Here is a 22,710-nt window from a genome sequence, read left to right as displayed (position 1 = left end):
CAACATTCTACTGAAATAATCAGTCATTGATTTCTGCACGCAGATTGCACGATTCAGGCTGTGATGCTGTAAAACTGTCCATAGTCGTGACATCCATTTATCTCCAGATAACAACGCAGCGTGTGTAGGGACTTCAGCGCGTCTGAGAAGGAAACAATCTCGGCAGGTGTTTCATTAGTATCTCCATCCTCATCAGACTCTTGGTTGTCTGCAGTGTCCTTTTTGACTGTTCAGATATCGGAATTAGTGCTGTCAGATGATGTGGGCACATCGTTGTCAACGGCGATATACAGCTCAAACTCTTGTGAGAGTCCAACTGGGAGTTCAATGGACGAAGTGTCAGCTTCAGTTGTCTCATCAGATGCGTGAACGAAGCTCGTCCGTCGATAGCAATTTGAAATTGTTGATGACGAGACTCGACTCCAAGTCTCCTGTACTATGTGAAGAGTCGAGCACCATCATTTTTCTCATGAGCAGCTTGGGGGTTGGATTCCGTGCTTGCATCAATCACTGCCATCACATATCTTAAGACGAGCAACCTGTAATGACATTTGAAGTTAGCGATTATCCCCTGATCCATCGGTTGGATCAAAGAGGTTGTGTTTGGTGGCTGCACAGTTATCACACAGCATTACAATGTGCCTCCTACGCCTTCTCATCAGATTGTCAAGCTTCTGCAATCATTCAATTCACAGTGTCGCCGTCATCCATGCGTTTTTGTTGCTTTCATATTGAACAGGCAGGCGTTTAATGTTTTTGAAGCACCAAGGATTTCGATTCTTCCCAGTCACCAGTGACTCGAGCTTTTCACTACCGTCCATATTGCAACTGAGAAGCAATGTCAATTATTCCTTTGGCACCTTGAAGCCAACAGTTTTGCTGCGTTTGAAAGCTAATGTTCCATCAGGGATGGCACACCAATACAGGTCCATCTCATCAGCGTTGCAAACCAGTGACTGATGGTAACACTTCCATGACGCATCTTTCTGCACCAAATTCATCTGCGTCTTGTTTTTCGCCATGCTGCTTCTTAAATTTTATGTCGTTACAAACTTTCCACCTCTCTAGCCATCCGTTTGTTGCTTTGAAGTCTTCTACGTCCAGTTCTTCGGATAGCTGTGCTGCTTTCTCCATCAGCAGAGGCCAACTGATTGGCAGTTGACGACTTCTAGCTTCAGCAAACCATCGCAGCAATGCCTGTTCAACGTCTCCAGCCTTCCCAATTCTTTTCCGTTTCCTGGTAGGATTGCTGCTATTTTGCCAGTCGGTGACGGGACAATCGCACACCAGACACCAGCGTGCCGACAATCGAGTGCTGACAATTCGGCACAAGACACAAGCGAAGCGCACCGTGGGAAAACTTAGTTTTAAAGAGCTCCAACAGGGGGGTGTGGGGGGAACCCCACCCACTTTACTACATACTGTTCACGCTGCCGTTGGGGGGAGGTATGGGGGGTGCAACCCCCCACATTATAGAGAAAACGGAACTTCCCCCCCAAATTGGAAAAAGTTCCATTTTCTCTATAATGGAGGGTTCCAAGCCCCCCCCCAACAGCAGCACGAACACTATGCAGTAAAGTGAGGGGGCTCCCCACTCACACCCCGCTTCGGAGCTATTTAAAACTAAGTTTTCCCGTGGCGCACTGGTGTCTTGCGCTGAATTGTCTGCCCTCCATTGTTGGTGCGCTGGTGTCTCGCGCACGACTGACTATGAACCTGCCAGTCTTTCAATATGGCTTGGTTTTTTTGGGAATCCGTGAAATCTGGCTAGGATGAACGCTGTAAAGTTTTGCAGTAGAGACCCGACTCTCCCGTTGGTCAAGTCTCTTTAAGACATCAACACGTTCAGCCAAAGACAATGACTTTTGTCCAGCATGGTAGACACGTTCAGACAAAGATTTTTCTCCACGAGACGCCAAGGTGCAGTTTCAAAAGTTCGAACACCTAACCAGGCCTAGACTGCTTATCCGAAACACGTGGCTCGTCAGTGTGAGAACGTGATTGCTTTTAACCGGAGTGAACGTAATGTGAATGAATAGAGGTGGGACCTATAACATCAGTGCGCATAAGCTTATCAGAATTGCAATTATCCGGAGTTTACATCTATTGACTTTAATGTAAAAAAAACGGGACCATGGTGGTAGGCTGCGGATAACCAAAGCGTGTGCTTAACCGACATGCACTTAGGTGGAGTCGACTGTATATCACATATCACTTAATCATGACTAATACACCAGCTTGCTATTTGCTACATGATTGTTGTAACCTTGTTCTTTGGGACCTTGCATTTATTTACAAATCTGTTTTCTTATTCTTCCTACATCTTACACATTCTCAGTTTTTTTAATCCACTGAAGTACTCGCCCTTACTTTCTCATTCTTTTTTCACTGTTACGGTTACTCAAGACGCATCAAAGGAGTTATGAGGATGAGATGTCAGTAATTCAACCACAGGTGTAAAGTTCACTTTATTGATAGTAGCACTGTGAGCACTTGAAGACTCGACACTGATAGTGTTTCGGCATCTATGCCTTTGTCAAGAGTCTTCGCTTTGGACCCCAGATATTTTCCTGCTCACTTCTGAATTTGACCTGTATTGAATGCTCTATTTATGTGATAGAACTACTGCTACTACTACTACTAATAATAACTTTATTTTTGTATGCCGCAATACCAGAAGCAGTTCAGAGTGGTTTACAGAGGAAGAGACTGTACACAGACAGAGAATATTGTCGATTACATTGGTAGAGTAGTTGGATATACAATAAGTATATCAGAGAATATCAAGGCAGGAGTCGGAGAAATTTGTCAGAGGTAGGTTTTGATTGATTTCCTGAAGGCTTGGTAGGAGGGTGTGTTAGCCATTGAGACTTGACAAAGATGCTGCTATCAATAAAGTGAACTTTGAACTTTACACCCGTGGCTGAATTATTGACATCTCATCCTCACGACTCCTTTGTTGTGCCTTGATTGTCTCATCATTGAGGACTCCTTGGGCTCCCTTTTTGGCGTCTTACAGTTACTCAAGAACCAGGCCTGGAAAAAAGATATTCGGGGTCATAGACACACCTCTAGCCTTGTACTTTTATTAGTGAAGTTCAGGACCCTGAAGCCCCCACCACCACCACACACACACACCCACTACCACCACCGATAAAATCAACAATCGTGATCACCTCTCCCAGAACTGACCTGTAAAAATGTAAAATGGGCATCATATATTAAATATGTAGCCATATTATCGTTTACTTCATTGGCTGCCTTTGGAGGCAAGAGTATTATTTATATTTTCCTTTATCTGCTTTAAGCTGATATCGGGATTGTCTCCAGCTTACCTTTTTCCTCATTTTGTGTTGCATAGACCATCAAGAGAAGCTTCTACTTATTTGCTTATCCAAAAATTAATGGGTGTAGCTATAAGACCTTCTTAGATAGGACCCTAGCAACAATCTTGATTAGGTAAATGTATTCAGCAAGCTATGTTATCCTATTGCAGTTTTCGGAAATTAATTAAGACCACTTTGTTCGATAAGTTTATTACTTAGTGAGTTTTATTACTGAAATTCTATTTTACAAATATTTGTATTTTTTACTGTATTATTGTGTTTTGCTGATTGTCCAGCTCTTTTTAGTGTAAACCGCCTAGAACTTTTGGTTATGGCGGTATAAAAGAATAAAGTTATTATTCACTATTATTTTTATATACATAATGACAATATCTGAAGCTGCTTACCTGGGAAAATGGTCAGTTTGGAAATTCCCATTATCCCTGTATATAAAACATAGATTGATGGTTCTTTCCAGTTTGTGTGGCTGTCGGGACTATTGCTTAGGAATGATTGTAGCTGTTTTTTGTCTCAGTCCTCTGCCCCCCCCCCACCCAAGAAGCTGCTGCCCTAGATCACCGCCTAGCCTTGCTTAATAGTTCAGTTGCACCTGCCAATAGCCTTATAAACTTCAGCATTTAGAAACTGCTGCTCCCTGGCAAAAGGGCAATCAATTTTGTTTTCCATAATAATAAGAATTGACTTTTACTATCAGGGCTGTCAAATAAACAACTGAGACTATAAGAATAGCATTACTGGGTCAGACCAATGGTCCATCTAGCTCAGTATCCCATCTTCACAGAGACCAAGCCAAGTCACAAGTACCTGGCAAAAGCCCAAATAGTACCAGCATTCCATGCCACCAATCCTGGGGTAAGCAGTGGCTACCCCCATGTATATCTCAACAGCAGACTATGGACGTTTCCTCCAGGGACCAGCTACATTAACCACTCTTACCACATCCTCTGGCAATGCGTTCCAGAGCTTAAATATTCTTGAGTGAAAAAATATTCCTTCCTATTTTAAAAGTATTTCCTTGTAACTTTGAGTGTCCCCTAGTCTTTTTGTAATTTTTTGATTGGACCTGTTCTACACCACTCGGGATTTTGTAGACTTCAATCATATCTCCCGTCATCTGTCTCTTTTCTAAGCTGAAGAGCCCTGACCTCTTTAGGGCTCCTTTTACTAAGTTGCAGTAGCGTTTTTAGCGCGTGCTGCAGATTAGCGCACGCGCTACGCGGAAAAACTAATGCCAGCTCAATGAAGGCATTAGCTAAAACCACTAGCGCAGCTTAGTGAAAGGAGCTCTTAGTCTTTCCATCCCCTTTATCTTCTCTGAACCTTTTCTAGTGCCGCTTTATCTTTTTTGAGATGAGACCAGAAGGTGAGGTCGCACCATGTAGCAACATTCTTAGTCTTGTTTAACATCCCTTTTCTAATAATTCCTAGCATCCTGTTTGCTTTTTTGGCCGCTGCCTCAGATTGGGCAGAAGGTTTCAGCTTATTGCCCACAATGACACCCAGATTTTTTTCTTGAGCACTAACCCCCAAGGTAGACCCTAGCATCCAGTAACTATGATTTGGATTATTCCCAATGTGCATCACTTTGAATTTGTCCACATTAAGAACATAAGAATAGCCTTACTGGGTCAGCCCAATGGTCCATCAATCCAGGTCACTAGTCTCTGGCCAAAACTCAAAAGAGGAGCAACATTCCATGCTACCTACTGATCCAGGGCAAGCAGAGGCTTCCCCCACGTCTTAATAATTCAATTTCATCTACTCTTTGGACACCCAGTCTTTCAATTTCCTAAGGTCTTCCTGCAGTTTTTCACAGTCCGCATTTGTTTTAACAGCTTTGAACAGTTAGTGTCCTCTGCAAATTTAATCACCTTGCTTGTCGTTCCCTAGCACTCTCTGATGTAACATTTATCCAGTCGAAATCAAAAATTAAATAATAGAAATGTGCTATGGTTCGATTGTAGAGGAGCCAATGATTTGATCATTTTGTAACCTTTTTATGGCTTATTGGTTAAGCTGGACTTTGTTCTCAGCTTGTTAGCTCTGAGGCTTATTTTGTTTCATGGTAAAAATTATGCTTCCCACACCAATATAAATATAGCCATCAAGCAAAGAGGGAAAATAAAAAGGTGGTGAAAAAAGACCTCGATTTTTCTTCATGGGTCTAAAAAAACCTCCATTGTTAATAGTTCTTAGTCTCCTCAACACCATTCCACTTTCATAATCATCGTAATACCATTCCACCACTAGTAACAGGACCACAGTTCCTAAATAGAAAAGAATTCAAGCTTCAGCAGTGACTGCAACATATACAAATGAGGACAAAATAACTTAGCTGCACTTTCAGATCTTCAGAGCTCCACTTCATTCATGGCTGCCATTCAGTCATGCTGCCAAGGCTCCCATGCCTGCTTGATTTGGTCCTTCTAATTTCTCTCCGATTTTTTGCAGCAAATGTGCCCATTCCCGACAGGGAGGTGGGACTTCTCTACAACGTTCCTGTAGGTCTCCTCTATGTGCCACTCTGTCTCCCTCAGCTCCTCCAAGTCTACAACTCTAGCCTCAAGGGAATGGGCTTGTTCTCTGAGAGCCAGGAGCTCTTTGCAGGGAAATAATCATACAAAAGGCTGGATAGCTCCCCTCTTGCTGCTGGACTACTGTCTGCATCTTATTATTGAGCTGCTTAATTAAATCTATGAAGCTGCTGGGTATGTTAGACTGTTATAGAGAGCCTTAAAATAATTTGTATGCTTTATTTAGTGTTTGAGTCTTAGCAAGTATTGAAATGTAATAAGAATATGTAATAACCTGTTCACCTGTTGTCCTAAGTAGGATAATTGACTATTTAAATTAAGAAAAGGAAATGAGCTGTGGGGTGGGCAGGAGGGAGTGCAGAAAGTTCACGTTTAAAAACTATAGCAGGCTTTTATTCTATGGAAACTAGATAAGTAAAGTTTGCTCTTTTAAGATCTATAACTATATAAAGGAATCTACAGTTTAGTTTTTATCCCCCCAAATTATCAAAGCTCAGAGCAAAATAATGTATATCCTGTCGCCTCTCCTCTATGAAAGATATGTTCTCCCCTTTCCTCTCAGAGAGAAATATGTCCTCTGTTCCTCTCCCCTTCCTCTCAGAAAGGGAGCAAACAAGAAGAGAGATCTGTCTTATTTACCCCACCAGCCTAGTTCAGAACCATTAGTTTGCGCTTGTCCAGCTGCAGATGCAGCTCTGGCTCAAATCCCATACTCATGCTGCTGCTACTACTACTATTTATCATTTCTATAGCGCTGAAAGGCATAGGCAGTGCTGTACATTTAACATTTAGTACACTGTCCCTGATCAGAAGAGCTTACAATCTAATTTGGACAGACAGAACATCACAGGGTTGGGGAGTTTCTAGCAGAAGGAGTGATTACGATGGGTAAAGGTATCTGACAGCAAGTGGAAATTAAGAGTTGAATGCAGTTTTCAAAGAAGTGGGCTTTTATGAGTAGCTTGGATTTGAATATTGCTAGAGATGGAGCATGACTTATTGACTGGCAGCCTGTTTCAGGCATATGACGCGGCAAGAAGAAACGGATAAAGTCTGGAGTTGGCAGTGGAGGAGAAGGGTACAGATAAGAGGGACTTACCCAATGAACGGAGTTTACGGGGGGGAAGGGAGATAAGTAAGAAGAGATATTGAAGTGAATGCACTTGTAAATCAGTAAGAGGAGTTTGAACTGTGTTTGGAGACAGATGGGAAGCTAATGAAGTGACTTGAGAGGGGTAATGTGAGTGTGGCAGCTCTTGCAGAATATGAGTTGTGCAGCAGGATTTTGAACAGATTGAAGGGGAGAGAGACGGTTGAGCGGAAGACCTGAGATACGTATGTTGCAGTAGTCTAAGTGAGAGGTGATTGATTGATTTATCTTAAACATTTGTATCCCACATATCCAAAATCTATGCTTGTGCTCGGAGAGGAGAAGTCAGAGTTTGGTAATATTATAGAGGAGGATGTGACGGGTTTTAGCGGTTTGTTGGATCTGAGCAGAGAAGGCGAGAGGAGTCAAAGATTACCCTGAGGTTGCGAGCTGACGGGGAGGAGGAGAGTGTTATCCACAGAAATTGAGAACAGTGGGAGAGGGGATGTGGGTTTAGATAGAAAGATAAGGAGTTCTATTTTAGTTTCCAAGTTTCCAAGTTTATTAATATTTGATTGATCGCTTATTACAAACTAAGCGATGAACAATTTATTTAAAATAAATAGAATTTTAGAAGTATTACAATAAGTTGGGTTCTAATACAAACAGACAAAACAGACTGACATGATACATAAGGGAGGAAAGAAAACGGGAGGGAATAGTTACAATATTTAATCTTTTTCATAATCTAAAGAGGAAGAAGAAGGGGCAGGAAAAAACATGCGGAAAGGGAATTTGAAAATATGATACAAAGTAATTTTTTTTTAAAAATAGAAAATTAAATATAATGCGTTTTTTTAAATGTTAAAAGCGTCTTTAAATAAAAAAGGTTTTAAAATGGTTTTGAATTTATTAAGATCTTTAACTTCTCTTATATATAGTGGTAAATTATTCCAAATTTGGGGGGCCATTACAGAAAATATGTCTAGTCGTCTGGTGCCAATTATCTTTAAGGATGGAATCATTAATTGTCCTTGCGATGAAGAGCGGAGGGATCGTATTGCATTGTAGGGAATAAGTAACCTATCTATGAATTGTGGTTCATGCGTAGTTAATGTTTTAAATACTAATAGGGAAATTTTGTAAATTATACGTTGGTTGATAGGCAACCAGTGTGAATCAATAAGGAAAGGAGTAACATGATCAAATTTTTTTCCATTGTGAATTATTTTAACTGCGGTGTTTTGTATTATTTGTAGTCGTTTCTTTTCCTTTTGGGTAATATTCAGCAGTAGTGAATTACAATAGTCGAGCTTGGCAATCACTAAAGAATGAATTAAAATATTTAACGATTTGGGTTCCAAGAATTTCGACACAGATCGAATCATGCGCAAGCGATAAAAACAACTTTTAACTATATTACTGATATGATCGTGGTATGTAAAATTATGATCAATTGTGACTCCGAGTATTTTTAATGATGATACAAGCTCTATAGAGACATTGTCAATGGAAAATGAAGTTATTGGTGTTAATCCTGATTTAATAGGAAAAAGTAATGCTTTGGTCTTAATTATGTTTAGAGCTAATCTGTTTTGAAAAAGCCAGTTTTTGATTTTTGAAAGTTTTTGATTGATTAAATGTATTTCAGTTGAATTTTCAGGGTTGAGGGGGTGGATCAATTGAATATCATCCGCGTAGGCATATGTAGTAAAGCCTATGGACTGAGCTAAACTTAGTAAAGGAGAAAGAAAGATATTAAAGAGTAAGGGAGACAAAATAGATCCTTGAGGGATACCAAAGTCATGTGAAAAAGAGTTAGAGACTGAGTTATTGAAATGAACAATAGATAATCGATTAGATAGGAACGAAGTGAACCATTCTAATGTTAGATCACATACCCCTATAGTTTTTAATCTGTTTAGGAGTAGTGAATGATCAATGGTATCAAATGCTGCAGAGAGATCGAGAGAGAAAAGTATGACAGAGTTGTGATGGTCCAAGTGATAATTAATGTTGGTTGTTAACCCTATTAATGAATATTCTGTGTTATGATTTTTTCTGAAACCTGTTTGATTGGGATGTAAAACGTTAGTAGACTCTACAAAATCGGATAGTTGATTAAACACTACTCTTTCTGCTATTTTTCCCATAAATGGGATATTGGCTATAGGACGGTAGTTCATAGGGTCGTCAGAATTTATTTTGTGGTCCTTTATTAGAGGATGAATGATTGCTGTTTTCCATATGGTGGGGAAAGTGCCTGATTTGAGACTTTTTAGTATTAAGGAATGTATAAATGGGCCAAAACAAGAAAAGTGTTTTTTTAATATTCAGTTTTAGATGACAGTGAGACATCCAAGTGGCAATGTTGGACAGGCAAGCGGAGATAAGGGCCTGAATTCCTGTAGAGATATCAGGTGTGGAGAGGAAGATCTGGGAGTTATCAGCATAGAGGTGATATTGAAAACCATGGGAGGAGATCAGTGTACCAAGAGAGTGGGTATATATGGAGAAGAAGGACCCAAGACAGAGCCTTGAGATACACCGTTAGACAGTGGTATAGCAGCAGAGGAGGATCCACCATAACATGCACTGAAAGTACGGTGGAAGAGAGAGAAGGAAAACCACCAGGAGAGAACAGAACCCTGGAATCCCAGTGAGGATAGCGTATCAAGGATTAGATGGTAATCAACAATATCAAAGGCACCTACTGGAGACTGAAAATAGACTGATCTCAAAGTAGCCTAGTTATACTACTCATACAGTTCAGTTTGTTCAGTCTCCATCTGCTGGCAGAGGAGCATAAACCTATCTGTCTGTGCCAGTCTGGAGAGATGCTAAAGAACAAACATTTTTCTAATTCTATTTCTCTAGAGGCAGGGGAGCCTCTGGCAGCTGGAGAGCCTTCTACTTCAGGGAGTCCAGGAGAATTTTTTCTTGTTTTTGTTCTTGTGCTCCATAAAGCTTGCTTAAAAACATAGAAACATAGAAAAAAGCAGCAGAAAAGGGCTATAGCCCACCAAGTCTGCCCATTCCAAGTATCCCCTCCCCTGAATTTACTCCCTTAAAGATCCCACGTGAGTATCCCATTTTCTCTTAAAATCCGTCACGCTGCTGGCCTTTATCACCTGGAGTGGGAGTCTGTTCCAATGATCCACTACTCTTTCGGTGAAGAAGTACTTCCTGGAGTCGCCATGAAACTTCCCTCCCCTGATTTTCAGCGGATGCCCTCTGGTGGTCGAGGGTCCATGAGCCAGAAGATATCATCTTCTGACTCGATGCGTCCCGTGATGTACTTATATGTTTCAATCATATCTCCCCGTTCTCTTCTTTCCTCAAGTGAGTACAGCCGCAATTTTTTAAATCTTTCTTCATACGTGAGATCCTTGAGCCCCAAGACCATCCTGGTGGCCGTTCGCTGAACCGACTCGATCCTCAGCACGTCCTTTCAGTAGTGTGGTCTCCAAAACTGAACACAGTACTCCAAGTGAGGCCTCACCATGGCTCTGTACAACGGCTTACTGAAATGTTTTCAAGGAGTGCAGTTTCTAATGAATGTTCAGACTGTACCTAGGATGCCTGAAGTTCCTTCTCACTCCACAAGACAGAGAATTGAGGAATTAGTTAAGTGGGAGTCTTCTTGTGTCAGGTCAAGGGTTTTATCAGAATGTAGTTTTGTTTTCAGATTCCTTCTCTCATTGATCCCCTGGAAGAAGGTGAGCTTTAGGTGGCAGAAAGCAATGATCCTACTGTAGATCATCTCTTCTATAGGGAGAAGTTAGAAGCACTTATTAAGACTCTGGAAACCTTATCTGTCTCCAAGACATCAGATTAAGGAGTGGAATACTCCAGAGATGGGGATCAGGGCTAGCAGAGAAGGAAAAGTTTAAACAGCTTAAGGTACATAAATGCCTTGGTGACTACTGTTCCAGTGGAAAAAAAAAAAAATAATAACAATTTATATACTGCAGGACCGTGAAGTTCTATGTGGTTTACAATGATTAAAGATGTTACAGATTGAGTGGAATAAACAAAGTACAGACTTAGTGATTAACAGTTCTAGAGATCGTTTATTGAGGACTAAGATTGTATAGGTTGGTTTCTTAAGTATTTCAGGATATGTTTTTAGGCGTTTCCTGAATTCCCTATAAGTAGTAGGCACGAGTAATTGTTCTAGATCTTTACCCCATAGTGCTGCTTGATGTGAGAAAAGATGTTGGTGATGACTTTTAAATTTACAATCTCTAACCGGTGGAAAAACAAAGTTCGGGTGTGAGCTTCGCCTATGTCTGTTGGTTGTGAAAGAGAAAAGGTCTGTTATATATTTAGGGGCTAAGCCATAAAGTACCTTGAAGCAAAAACAACCAAACTTGAATTTCACACATGCCTCCATCGGCAACCAGTGTAGAAGTCGATAGGAAGGTGTTACGATCAAACTTCTTCAGTCCACAAAGTAGTCTAACCGTTGCATTTTGTACCAGTTGCAGTCGCCGCATATTCTTCTGGGGGAGTGCCAAGTAGGCGATGTTATAATAATTGAGTTGACTCAGTATAAGGGATTGTACCAGAATTCGAAATGATGAGACATCGAAGTAAGCTCTGATGGACCGAAGCTTCCAGAGGGTGAGAGAGATTTTTCTAATCAAGGAGTTTACCTGGTCTTTCATGGTCAGGCTTTGGTCCAGTGTTACTCCCAAAACCTTCATAGTGGGTTGAATGGGATAACTAAGATTATTGATGCACATTGATGCTTTAGTGTCAAGTGGGTGTTGCGATGCTATGAAAAATTTTGTTTTCTCTGAATTTAGTTTTAGTCTGAATTCAGTCATCCATTGCTCCATTCGATTTAGTACTTCTGTTGCTTTGGGGGTGACTTCTGAGACAGAGTTAGTGAATGGGATAATTATCGTGAAGTCGTCAGCGTAGCTAAATAGTTTTATCCCCAGCTGGGACAATTGTGCACCCAATGAGGACATGTAAACATTGAAGAGCAAAGGGGATAGTGGTGATCCCTGTGGCACGCCAGATGGATTGCTCCATATGTCAGAGAGATCGTGATTAAAACGGACTTGGTAGGTGCATGATATAAGGAAACCTCGAAACCAGTTCAGTACCTCTCCTCTGAATCCTGTTGCATCTAGGCATTGTAACAGTTTTCCATGGTCCACCAAGTCAAAGGCAGAGCTCATGTCAAATTGCATGATTAGGGCGTTGAGGCCCTTACTGAACAAGTGGAAGGTGGGACAGCTCTGAAAGAAATTCAAGATAATAAACTGGAGATGCTTTTGAAACAAGTATGTTAGGTTTCAGTTCTTGGGCTTCAGATGACTCTATACTGCCTACATTTCCATATCTTCTCTGTTGGATAATCAGAGAAGGACCTGTGTTTATAGGCTGGTATAGCTTCATATAGCAGATACCCTTTATGGTGTTATAAGGACTTCAACCAGAGGTTCAAGTTTATATAAAATAAAACAAATTCACATTTAGGCTATGGACATAACATGATACACATGGGCAGATGGGGAGGATACATTGCTTCAAATAAAAGAAAGGGGAGGTAAAAACCAAAAGGAATGAAGGGGATCTTTAATGTAGGGCCTGATGTCTGAGGCTTTTTGAATAAGAGATTAAGTATAAATCTCAAAAGCAGCTCTAAAAAGAAATGTTTTAAGATTAGATTTAAAGTTATTGAGATTCTTTTCTTGTCTCAGTGTCAGAGGTAAAGCGTTCCACAATGTGGAAGCGATTACAGAGAAGATTGGTTGTGTCATAAAATAATTGACGAACTGACGGGACCGCTAAAAGGTACTGTTGGAAGGAGCGTAGTGTCCTATATGAATCATAAGGGATTAGCAATCTATCTATAAATGATGGAATATGATTAGATTGGACTTTGAAGGCAAGAAGTAGTATTTTGAAAATAATCCTACGTGAAATAGGTAGCCAGTGGGCTTTTCTGAGGAAAGGGGTTACGTGATCAAATTTTTTAGCGTTAAAAAAGATTTTTACAGCAGCGTTTTGAATTGATCTCTTTTTAAGTGATGCCCTGGTAAAGTGAGTTACAATAATCTAAGGTTGAAATTACTAATGAATGGATGAGAATATTGATTGAATTGGGATTAAGTAGTGATTTGAGTGATGTGATCATTTTTAGTTTAAAGAAACATTTTTGTACCAGAGCTGATCTGAGATTTAAAGGATAGCGTGTTATCAAGGATCACTCCTAGAATTTTAATGTTTGGTACAAAGTGAATTGCCATTGAAGAGATACATATTGGGGATGCAAGGGTTTCATTTTGATCCTGCGAAAACAGCATACATTTGGTTTTTGAAATATTAAGAGCTAGAAGATTTTGGCAGAGCCAGTCATACTCTAGATGTAATTTTTGATTAATATCCATGATTTCTGCATGATTGTGGCTCTGGACTGGATGGATTAGTTGCATGTCATCCGCATAGGAATAAACTATGAATCCTACAGATTGGTCAACGGTTAACAACGTTTTTGTGGTTTTATAATTGGTTTGCAGACAACAGCCTCTTAGACTCAGCTTAGCAGGCTTCTCTTCAAAGAGAAGGATTTAGAAAAACTGATTAAGATCTCAGGGATTCTAAGCCTGAAAGTCCGCTGGAGGATAACCCAAAATTTTCATTTCATTTGTCTAGTTTAAAGTAAAGTTTTGGTTACTGTCAATGGCAAGTCTACTCAATCAATGAAGGAATGTGAGCCCATCCTGGCAGTTTGTCATGGTGTGGGCCCAAGTGACTTCTGATCAAACAGTGTCTTCAAACACGACTTCCTCACCTTCTCATAGATTTCTTTTGTGATTTTTCCCTGTCTCCTGCCACCAAAAAGGAGGAGCAGTGTATACCACATCCCAAAGGTTGCTGGAATTGTGAGCAGTTGTCCCTGTTCCACAGGAGAAGTGCAACACTGGAAAGTATTTTACTTTGTGGTTCCAAAGAGTTCTGATTGAATCTAATCAGAATTTCTTAATCGCTCTTTTCCAGTATAGGTTCAAGGCGATTTACAGGGTAAGAGGTCCATAGAACAGTTCATCATAAAAAGTGTTTGTTTTATAAATTGTAGCCAACATTCATAATGTGTACTGTACAGAAGAACCACAGTATATAGAAGAAAACCCAAAAGCCACACTTTTAACATCACTATATTCCCCCCAACCCATGCTCCCCATTATTCTTATTCCCCTGCATCACAGAGAATTTTTAAACTTTCTTAGATCCAAAAGAAGTATACCAGAGGTTCTTGAGGTTTGTCATTCTAGAGTACTACTTTCAATTTCAAACTCTATCCTGTCCCAGCCTCTTCTTGCTTCTTTTGGTACCACTTAACCTTGTAGTCGGCATACTTTCTATAGCTTAGACAAGTGGAAGGTGCTAGGAATTATATTTTAGACATCCAGAATAGTTCTGCATCTGAGCAAAGCTTGATGCCTTTGCTGGATCTAGGTGTACTATACTTTCCATATACAATACCATGTTTCCCTGAAAATAAGACCTAGCAAGATTTTCGGGGTAGGTATTAATATAAGCCCTACCCAAAAAATAAGCCCTAGTCCCAGGATTTGCCGGTAGTTTGCTTTCCCCCTCTCCCATTCCTTGTGCAGCAGAACCCTTGAGTGAGCAACCGCCCCACTGCGTAGCCGAATCCCCACCCTTCCCTCCCTTTCATCCGAACCCCACCAACTGTGAGCAAGCCCTAGTACATACCTCCCTAAGCAGCGTTACGCGGCAGAGTGAATTCACGGGTGGACGAGGCCGAAGCAGCCTGTTGGAGTGCTGCCGCCCCAATGCTGCTGAGGGAGGTATGTAGGGCTCACTCACGGTTGGCGGGATTTGGATGGGAGGGAAGGATGGAAGTTCAGCTGTGTGGATGGGGGTGCTCGTTCAAGGGTTCTGCTGCACAAGGGAAGGAGGGAGGGGAAGGAAGCTGGGCAAGGGTCCTGCTGCACGAGGGAGGGGAGGAAAGATGCTGCACATGTGGGGGAGAGAAAGGAAAAAGGAAGAATTGGTGTGAAGGAGAGGAAGGGAGAGATGATCATGTACATACCCTGAAAATAAGACCTAGTGCGTTTTTTGGGCCTAAAATTAATATAAGATACTATCTTATTTTCGGGGAAACATGGTAGAAAATCTGTTTGAAAATTATATTACATAATAACATAGTAGGTGACGGTCCATCCAGTCTGCCCAACCTGATTCAATTTAAACTTTTTTTAATTTTTTCTTCTTAGCTATTTCTGGGCGAGAATCCAAAGCTTTACCCGGTACTGTGCTTGGGTTCCAACTTCCGAAATCTCTGTTAAGACTTACTCCAGCCCATCTACACCCTCCCAGCCATTGAAGCCCTCCCCTGCCCATCCTCCACCAAACGGCCATACATAGACACAGACAGTACAAGTCTGCCCAGTAACTGGCCTAGTTCACTATTTAATATTATTTTCTGATTCTAAATCTTCTGTGTTCATCCCACGCTTCTTTGAACTCAGTCACAGTTTTACTCTCCACCACCTCTCTCGGGAGCGCATTCCAGGCATCCACCACCCTCTCCGTAAAGTAGAATTTCCTAACATTGCCCCTGAATCTACCACCCCTCAACCTCAAATTATGTCCTCTGGTTTTACCATTTTCCTTTCTCTGGAAAAGATTTTGTTCTACGTTAATACCCTTCAAGTATTTGAACATCTGAATCATATCTCCCCTGTCTCTCCTTTCCGCTAGGGTATACATATTCAGGGCTTCCAGTCTCTCCTCATACGTCTTCTGGCGCAAGCCTCCTATCATTTTCGTCGCCCTCCTCTTCAAGTCTTCTTATGTCCTTCGCCAGATACGGTCTCCAAAACTGAACACAATACACCAAGTGGGGCCTCACCAATGACCTGTACAGGGGCATCAACACCTTCTTCCTTCTACTGGCTACGCCTCTCTTTATACAGTCCAGCATTCTTCTGGCAGTAGCCACCGCCTTGTCATACTGTTTTTTCGCCTTTAGATCTTCGGACACTATCACCCCAAAGTCCCTCTCCCCCTTCGTGCATATCAGCTTCTCTCCTCCCAGCATATACGGTTCCTTCTGATTCTTAATCTCCAAATGCATTACTCTGCATTTCTTTGCATTGAATTTTACTTGCCAGGCATTAGACCATTCCTCTAACTTTTGCAGATCCTTTTTCATATTTTTCACTCCCTCTTCGGTGTCTACTCTGTTACAAATCTTGGTATCATCTGCAAAAAGGCACACTTTTCCTTCTAACCCTTCAGCAATGTCACTCACAAACATATTGAACAGGATAGGCCCCAGCACCGAACCCTGAGGGACTCCACTACTCACCTTTCCTTCCTCCGAGCAACTTCCATTAACGACCACCCTCTGACATCTGTCCGACAACCAATTTCTAACCCAGTTCACCACTTTGGGTCCTAACTTCAGCCCTTCAAGTTTGTTCAACAGCCTCCTATGAGGAACCATATCAAAGGCTTTGCTGAAATCTAAGTAAATTACATCTAGCATATGTCCTCGATCCATATTTGGACTAAATCTGGATTTAGACTAAATTTGGACTAAATCAATAATTGAGGGTGGAAGAGAGAATAGAGTTAGAAACATATAAACCACAGGTCTATCTTTTTGTACTGTGAAATGCCGATATGTACATTTTATTGGGAAGTAGAGAGAATTATAAACTTTGCTTACTATGCAATGTGTTCTCTCTGCAGGTCTTGGAAATGCAGATAAAGAAGCAGTTCCAGGACACATGCAAGGTGCAGACGAAACAGTACAAGGCGCTAAAGAATCACCAGCTTGAAATTTCTGTTAAGAGTGAGCACAAAAACATCCTGAAGTCGCTGAAAGATGAGCAGACGCGGAAGCTGGCCATCCTGGCTGAGCAGTACGAGCAGAGCATTAATGAGATGATGGCATCACAAGCGGTAAGGGAACCAGAATGGGCTTGTAAGGAGAGAGAGGGACATACCTAGTAACAGGGTAGATGGCGGGTCATCCAGTCTGCCCAGCGGTCACTCTGAGATGGCATTGGAATACTCTGCATGCACTTTGTTGCCCAAGGATTCTTGAGTCCCGCACAGCAGCTCTCCCTACTATTATATGATGTGAAAATTTTAGGAACTATCTGATCCCTATCTGGCAACCACTGTTTTGTCCTCATTCTGTCTAATGGTGTTATTTGAACCTTTGCAGCTGCGTCTGGATGAGGCTCAGGAAGCAGAGTGCCAAGCTCTGAGGTTGCAGCTGCAACAAGAGATGGAGCTGCTTAATGCCTACCAGAGCAAGATCAAGATGCAAACGGAAGCGCAACATGAACGCGAGATTCAAAAATTGGAACAGAGAGTGTCATTGCGAAGAGCTCATCTTGAACAAAAGGTATGTGAGAGACAGCTTAAATGCTCAGTATTAAATGGCGTATAGATTATAACGCTGTGAAAACAAGAGGCCCAGATAAGAAACAGTAGATTTTCTGCAAAGCTTAACGCAGTTTCTGTGTGGGTTTTTTATGTTCAGATTTTGTGAGCATCTTCAGAAATTGGCACTGATTTTGCTGCAGAGCTCATGATAATGAAGATATTAAATATTAAACCCAGATAGAAGGACATACATAAGCGACTCAAAGGCTGAGCAGAAAGGTGTTTTAGTCCCAGGGCTCTAACGACAGGTCTGAGTAGGAGTATATTTGTTTATTCAAGACTGGCTATACCTTCTTGACTGACTGGCAGACCCAGTTGGTTTGCAATCTAAAGCCCACAATTTAAAGCAAAAGAACTAAAACATCAGATAGGAATGGGTAATATTCATTCGAAGTTAATCTGAGCCAGGAAAAAGAAGGGAGAGCGGGATGTATGTTGGCAGAGCACTCTTTTGAAGAGACTCGCTTGGAACAAACAGGACAATGGGTTTTTTCCATTGTTGCCCCAAAAGAATGAAACCAGCAACCAGTAGGGCTGTCATTATTTCAGCACCTTTTTATTGTGCAGAGATGCATTTATTGGTAGCATTCTCTGTTTGTATGAAGTGATTATTTTGTGACTGCTTGGGACAGACTAGAGAATGATATAGGGAAAAAATTTGGCCCCCGTCCCCGCGGGCTTGCCCCCGTCACTGTCCCGTCCCCGTGAGTTCGGTCCCCATCACCGCTCTGTCCCTCAAACCTAGAGAGAAGATTGTTCTTTAAGTAGAAGGAGTTAACCAAAGTGGATGGGATTGGGGAAGGGAGTTGGGGAGGTAAGGAGAAAAGGCAGGGGAGATCGATAGGGAAGAGTCAAAAGGGAATAGCGATTGAAATATTCTTAATCTAGCCTCTTTCCCAGCGTCTTCTTCCCACTCTCTCTTCCCCATTTCCCATCATCTTCTCCCCTCTCTTTCTTCCCCAGTTCCGTTCAGGCTGCTTCAGTGTCTTCTTCTCTCCATCCCTCCCCCCAGCACCCTTCGCGCGGTCCAACAGCTTCCTCCCTCCCTTCCACTTACCTTCTCTTCGTGGCGATTTCTGTAAGGCTATGCGTTGTATTGCAGCTGAAGCCTTGAAGTCGTGTCCCGTTGGCTGCTGGAAAAGTCTCCTCCAATGCAACTGGAAACAGGAAGTTGCATCAGAGGAGACTTTTCCAGCAGCCACATGCAACGCGACTTCAAGGCTCTGGCTGCAATACAACGCATAGCCTTAAAGAAATCGCCACAAAGAGAAGGGAAGGGAGGGAGGGAGATGCACGGCTGGTGGGAGAGAGGGGGCTGCCAGACTGCGCACTCGTTCACCGTGCATGCTCACTCCTTTAACTGTGGAGACAAGACTATTCACCGCTCCACAGGGCGGTGAATGGCCTTGTCCCCATACTCATAGTGACCTTTTTTTTGTCACTGTTTTGGTGGGTTACCCACAGCTAGTCACGGGTAACAACCACTGTGTCATTCTCTAGGACAGACCAAAGGTCCATCAAGCCCAGTATCCTGTTTCCAACAGTGGCCACCCCAGGTACCAAGTAGTAATACAGATTTTATGTTTCTTATCCTAGGAATAAGCAGTGGATTTCCCCAAGTCATCTCAATAATGGCCTATGGACATCTCTTTTAGGAAATTATCCAAACCTTTTTTAAACCCTGCAAAGCTAACTGATTTCACCACATTTTCCAGAAATAAATTCCAGAGTTTAATTACACGTGGTGTAAACAAATATTTTATGTTTATGTTTATTCAGGTTTTTGATTGAACGCTTTTTCGAAACTACAAAGCGTTGTACAAAATATAAAATTAACATTTAAACAAAAATTTAACAAATAAAACTTACATTACTGTGATAACACATCTATTATTAATTGAATAATAATAAAAAAAACTACATGACCGACAACAAATACATACTAGGTAAAAAGGACCGAAAAGCCCCTGGACACGAATAGGAAGAGGGGGAGAAATACAATCGGTATAGAAAATGTGAGAAACATTTAAGGTAAACACAAAAGGGAATTGGGAAAATAAATGTAGGAAACAATATTAAGTTAATTACTAAAACACAGTTGATCAATTAAAAGCATCTTTAAAAGGAAAGCACTTTAAATTGCTTTTAAATTTTTGTAAGTTTTTTTCCATTTTTAAGTGTAAAGGAAGAGTATTCCAAATCATAGGGGCTGTCACAGAAAAGATTGAGGTACGACGAGTACCAATTATTTTTAAAGATGGGATGTTAAGATTATATTGTGAAATAGATCTTAAAGCTCTCGGAGGGTCATATGGGATCAAAAGTCTGTCTATAAATGCTGGTGTATTGGTCTGCAAAGTTTTAAATGTCAGAAGGGCGATTTTATAAGTTATCCTGTGTGGGACAGGCAACCAGTGGGCTTTTTGAAGCAAAGGAGTAACATAATCAAATTTCTTTGCGCCCGAGATTATCTTAATGGCTGTATTTTGGATCAACTGCAAACGTTTTAAGTCTTTATGATAAATCCCTTTTTGATATTACGAGTGCATGGATCAGTACGTTCAAGGAATTAGTGTCAAGTAGAGGGGCCAGCGATCTAATCATCCTTAATTTATAAAAACAATTTTTAACCAATGCACTAATTAGTGGTCGAAATGTTAACTTATTGTCTATAAGGACACCTAAGATTTTAGTAGTCGTGATTGGTAGAAGTGGGGTATTTTCAATGGTGACTGGAGAAATTAATTGTGCTCCCTCTTTCCCAGGGAAGAGGAGAGTATTAGTTTCTGAAATATTTAAAGAAAGCTTATTAGTATTCAACCAGTCATGAACTTTATTTAATTTTTGATTAATAGAAAGAATCTCATTTTAGCTAATGGGATCGATGGGGTGTAATAATTGAAGATCGTCAGCATAGGCGTAAGCGGTAAACCCAATTGATTGACCAAGGGTTAAGAGTGGAGCCAAGTAGAGGTGATAAAATGGACCCTTGTGGAATACCAAAATTGCATGTCCCCTAGTCCTAGTATTTTTGAAAAAGAGTGAAGACGCGATTCACATCTAATCTTTCCACTCAGTATTTTATCACTCCTGAGCCATCTTTTCTCCAAGCTGAAGAGCCTTAGCCTCTCCTCATAGGGAAGTTGTTCCATCCCTATCATTTTTTTGGTTGCCTTTCTCTGCCACAGTTCTTTTTGGTCTGACTGCATTGCTTGGTATGTGGAGATCTTCTCTTTCTCCACTCAGTGCACAGAGTTGTAGGCTTTTCTCTGCTAGGATTTCCTTACAAGCGGGATCATTGATTTATTTTTATTTTAATGGGGCAGTGGAACATTTTGTATTGCTGTCTTGCTGATGTGCCAGAAATCTTCATCCTTCCCTAACCAATTAATTTGTGCTTGCTACAGATTGAAGAGGAGCTGGCTGCTCTGCAGAAGGAACGCAGCGAGAGGATAAAGATCCTGTTTGAAAGGCAAGACCGGGAAATTGAGACTTTTGACATGGAGAGCCTCAGGATGGGATTTGGAAATCTAGTCACTTTAGAATATCCCAAGGAGGACTATAGATGAGACTTTATATATACATATATATAGACACACACTTGAACACACAAATCTGCCATTCAAAATAATAACAATCGAGAAACTTGCAGAATCACATTCCCCATGTAGTGGGTGTGCTCTCTCCCTCAATCTGACATGGTGTCGGACACTAGTGCCTCTCTTCTCTGTACTGTTCATCGGGAGCTCCTCTCAGCAAGGCCCCCGTGCTGGACCTGCTCCCGGAAACATCCAGGGCGGTGGGGGAGGGGGATTTCTCCTGTGGTACGTCACAGCTTCAGTTGATGGTCTGTGACTGGCTTCTGAGACTGTAGAGAAACGGTAACAATAATACTATAAAAGACCAGTACGGATGGTTGCTGTGAAGCAATCATTCCTTCTTTCCCAATTTGGGAAAGTACAAGCAAAAAAAAATTAAAATTATTTCTGTGTGAGAGAGAGAGAGAGATGGTAGCTGTGCAGCCTTCAATTAACCAGCTGCTGCGTTTTTTGGTATTTATTCATCAGGAATTCAAACTAAAATTTTATTAAGATTAAAACTTTGATACATTTTCCAGATTCTGATTGTGATGTATATATCAGTGGTGACATATTTACATTACAGGGGAGTGAAAATTTCTCATGTTTTTTTAAGAACTGTGCTGGCAAGAGTTGACTCTGTCCTCAGTGTCTGATTGTATCATAACGATTTTCTGCTGTAGCAGATGACGCTATTACAGTTCCCAGCAACTCCCAGAGTCCCAGTAGCACAAAAAATGGGCTTTGGAAAAAAAATTGTGTATTTTGTGTATAGAATGAATTTAAGGAGAGCTTTTACTTATTTTCTTATTGTATTTTAACTGTTTTGCGGATCAAGAAAATATTTTTTTCTCCCAGTTCAGTATTTACAATTTAAAAAGAAATTACCTGCCAATATCAGTGCAATCATTCAGGTCTCTTTGTTTTATTTGGTGGGGGAAAGGGGGTTTGTTTGCTTTCCTTCCCTGCCCCAATCTTGCTCTTTAAATATTGCATTCTTCACATTTTCAAGCTGTGTATTTTCTTACAATAAAGAAAACAATATGAAAAAGGCTTTACTTCTTTTGCATGCACATGAGAAAAAAAGAAAATCCAGGTTTCAGGTTTATTGAGAGAGCACAAGTTCCCTTGTTTAGCACTTTTAATTATATTTGACAATAAAAATTCATCTTGGGTGCTGCTGTTTTTATTTAAGCTAGACATTGTCTTTTAGCTGTGGAGCTTTTTCACCCTCTTACTTGGCACAGTTCCTTTGCAGGGCATGGGATGGGTGTTGATACCTGAGATGCTTCTGGCTAGCCTGTTTGCTTTCAGCAATGCAGCAAATTCTCCCATGTGTGGCAGTATAAGCTAAGGGATGCAATATAAGAAAAATCTTCCCCTGTTTGTTGTTGACACCTAGTGACTCGGGTCATTTTGGGGAGAACTATTTCATATCATTGTTGATATTTGCATTAATTATCATTTCTGAAGCACTTCCTCCCTTGCTAACTTGTATTCTAGATGTCTTGCTCACCTTCTCCAAATCTGAGTACAATCTAATTCCCCTCAGATAGACAAGTTATTTCCTACCAAGTGATCTCGAGCTATGAGTCACAAGGAGTGCCCATTCGAGAAGTGAGATTTGAACGCTGGTTTCCCTGGTTCATATCCTGCTTCTGTATCCACTATTATCCCAGGACAAGCAGGCATGATATTCTCACATGTGGGTG

The 22,710-nt window shown here is 41.1% G+C and overlaps 1 protein-coding gene across 6 annotated transcripts in view; it reads left to right on the top strand.

The window, feature by feature from the left end:
- The window catches only part of TAOK3 (TAO kinase 3), a 236,064-nt gene extending 215,062 nt beyond the window's left edge, over positions 1–21,002 (top strand). For 4 of the 6 annotated variants that reach the window (XM_033957283.1, XM_033957280.1, XM_033957282.1 and 1 more), the window contains 3 exons: positions 16,716–16,928; positions 17,197–17,379; positions 20,828–20,989. In XM_033957283.1, coding sequence (XP_033813174.1) covers positions 16,716–16,928; positions 17,197–17,379; positions 20,828–20,989 — 558 coding nt within the window. Of the gene's footprint in view, positions 1–16,715; positions 16,929–17,196; positions 17,380–20,827 lie in introns of all 6 variants that reach the window. The other 2 variants (XM_033957286.1, XM_033957284.1) reach the window with 1 other exon arrangement.
- Positions 21,003–22,710: the final 1,708 nt, after the last annotated feature.

This window comes from Geotrypetes seraphini, chromosome 8 (genome assembly GCF_902459505.1).
Source record: "Geotrypetes seraphini chromosome 8, aGeoSer1.1, whole genome shotgun sequence".
Classification (NCBI taxonomy): Eukaryota; Metazoa; Chordata; class Amphibia; order Gymnophiona; family Dermophiidae; genus Geotrypetes; species Geotrypetes seraphini.
This window is presented reverse-complemented; position numbering and strand designations above follow the sequence as displayed.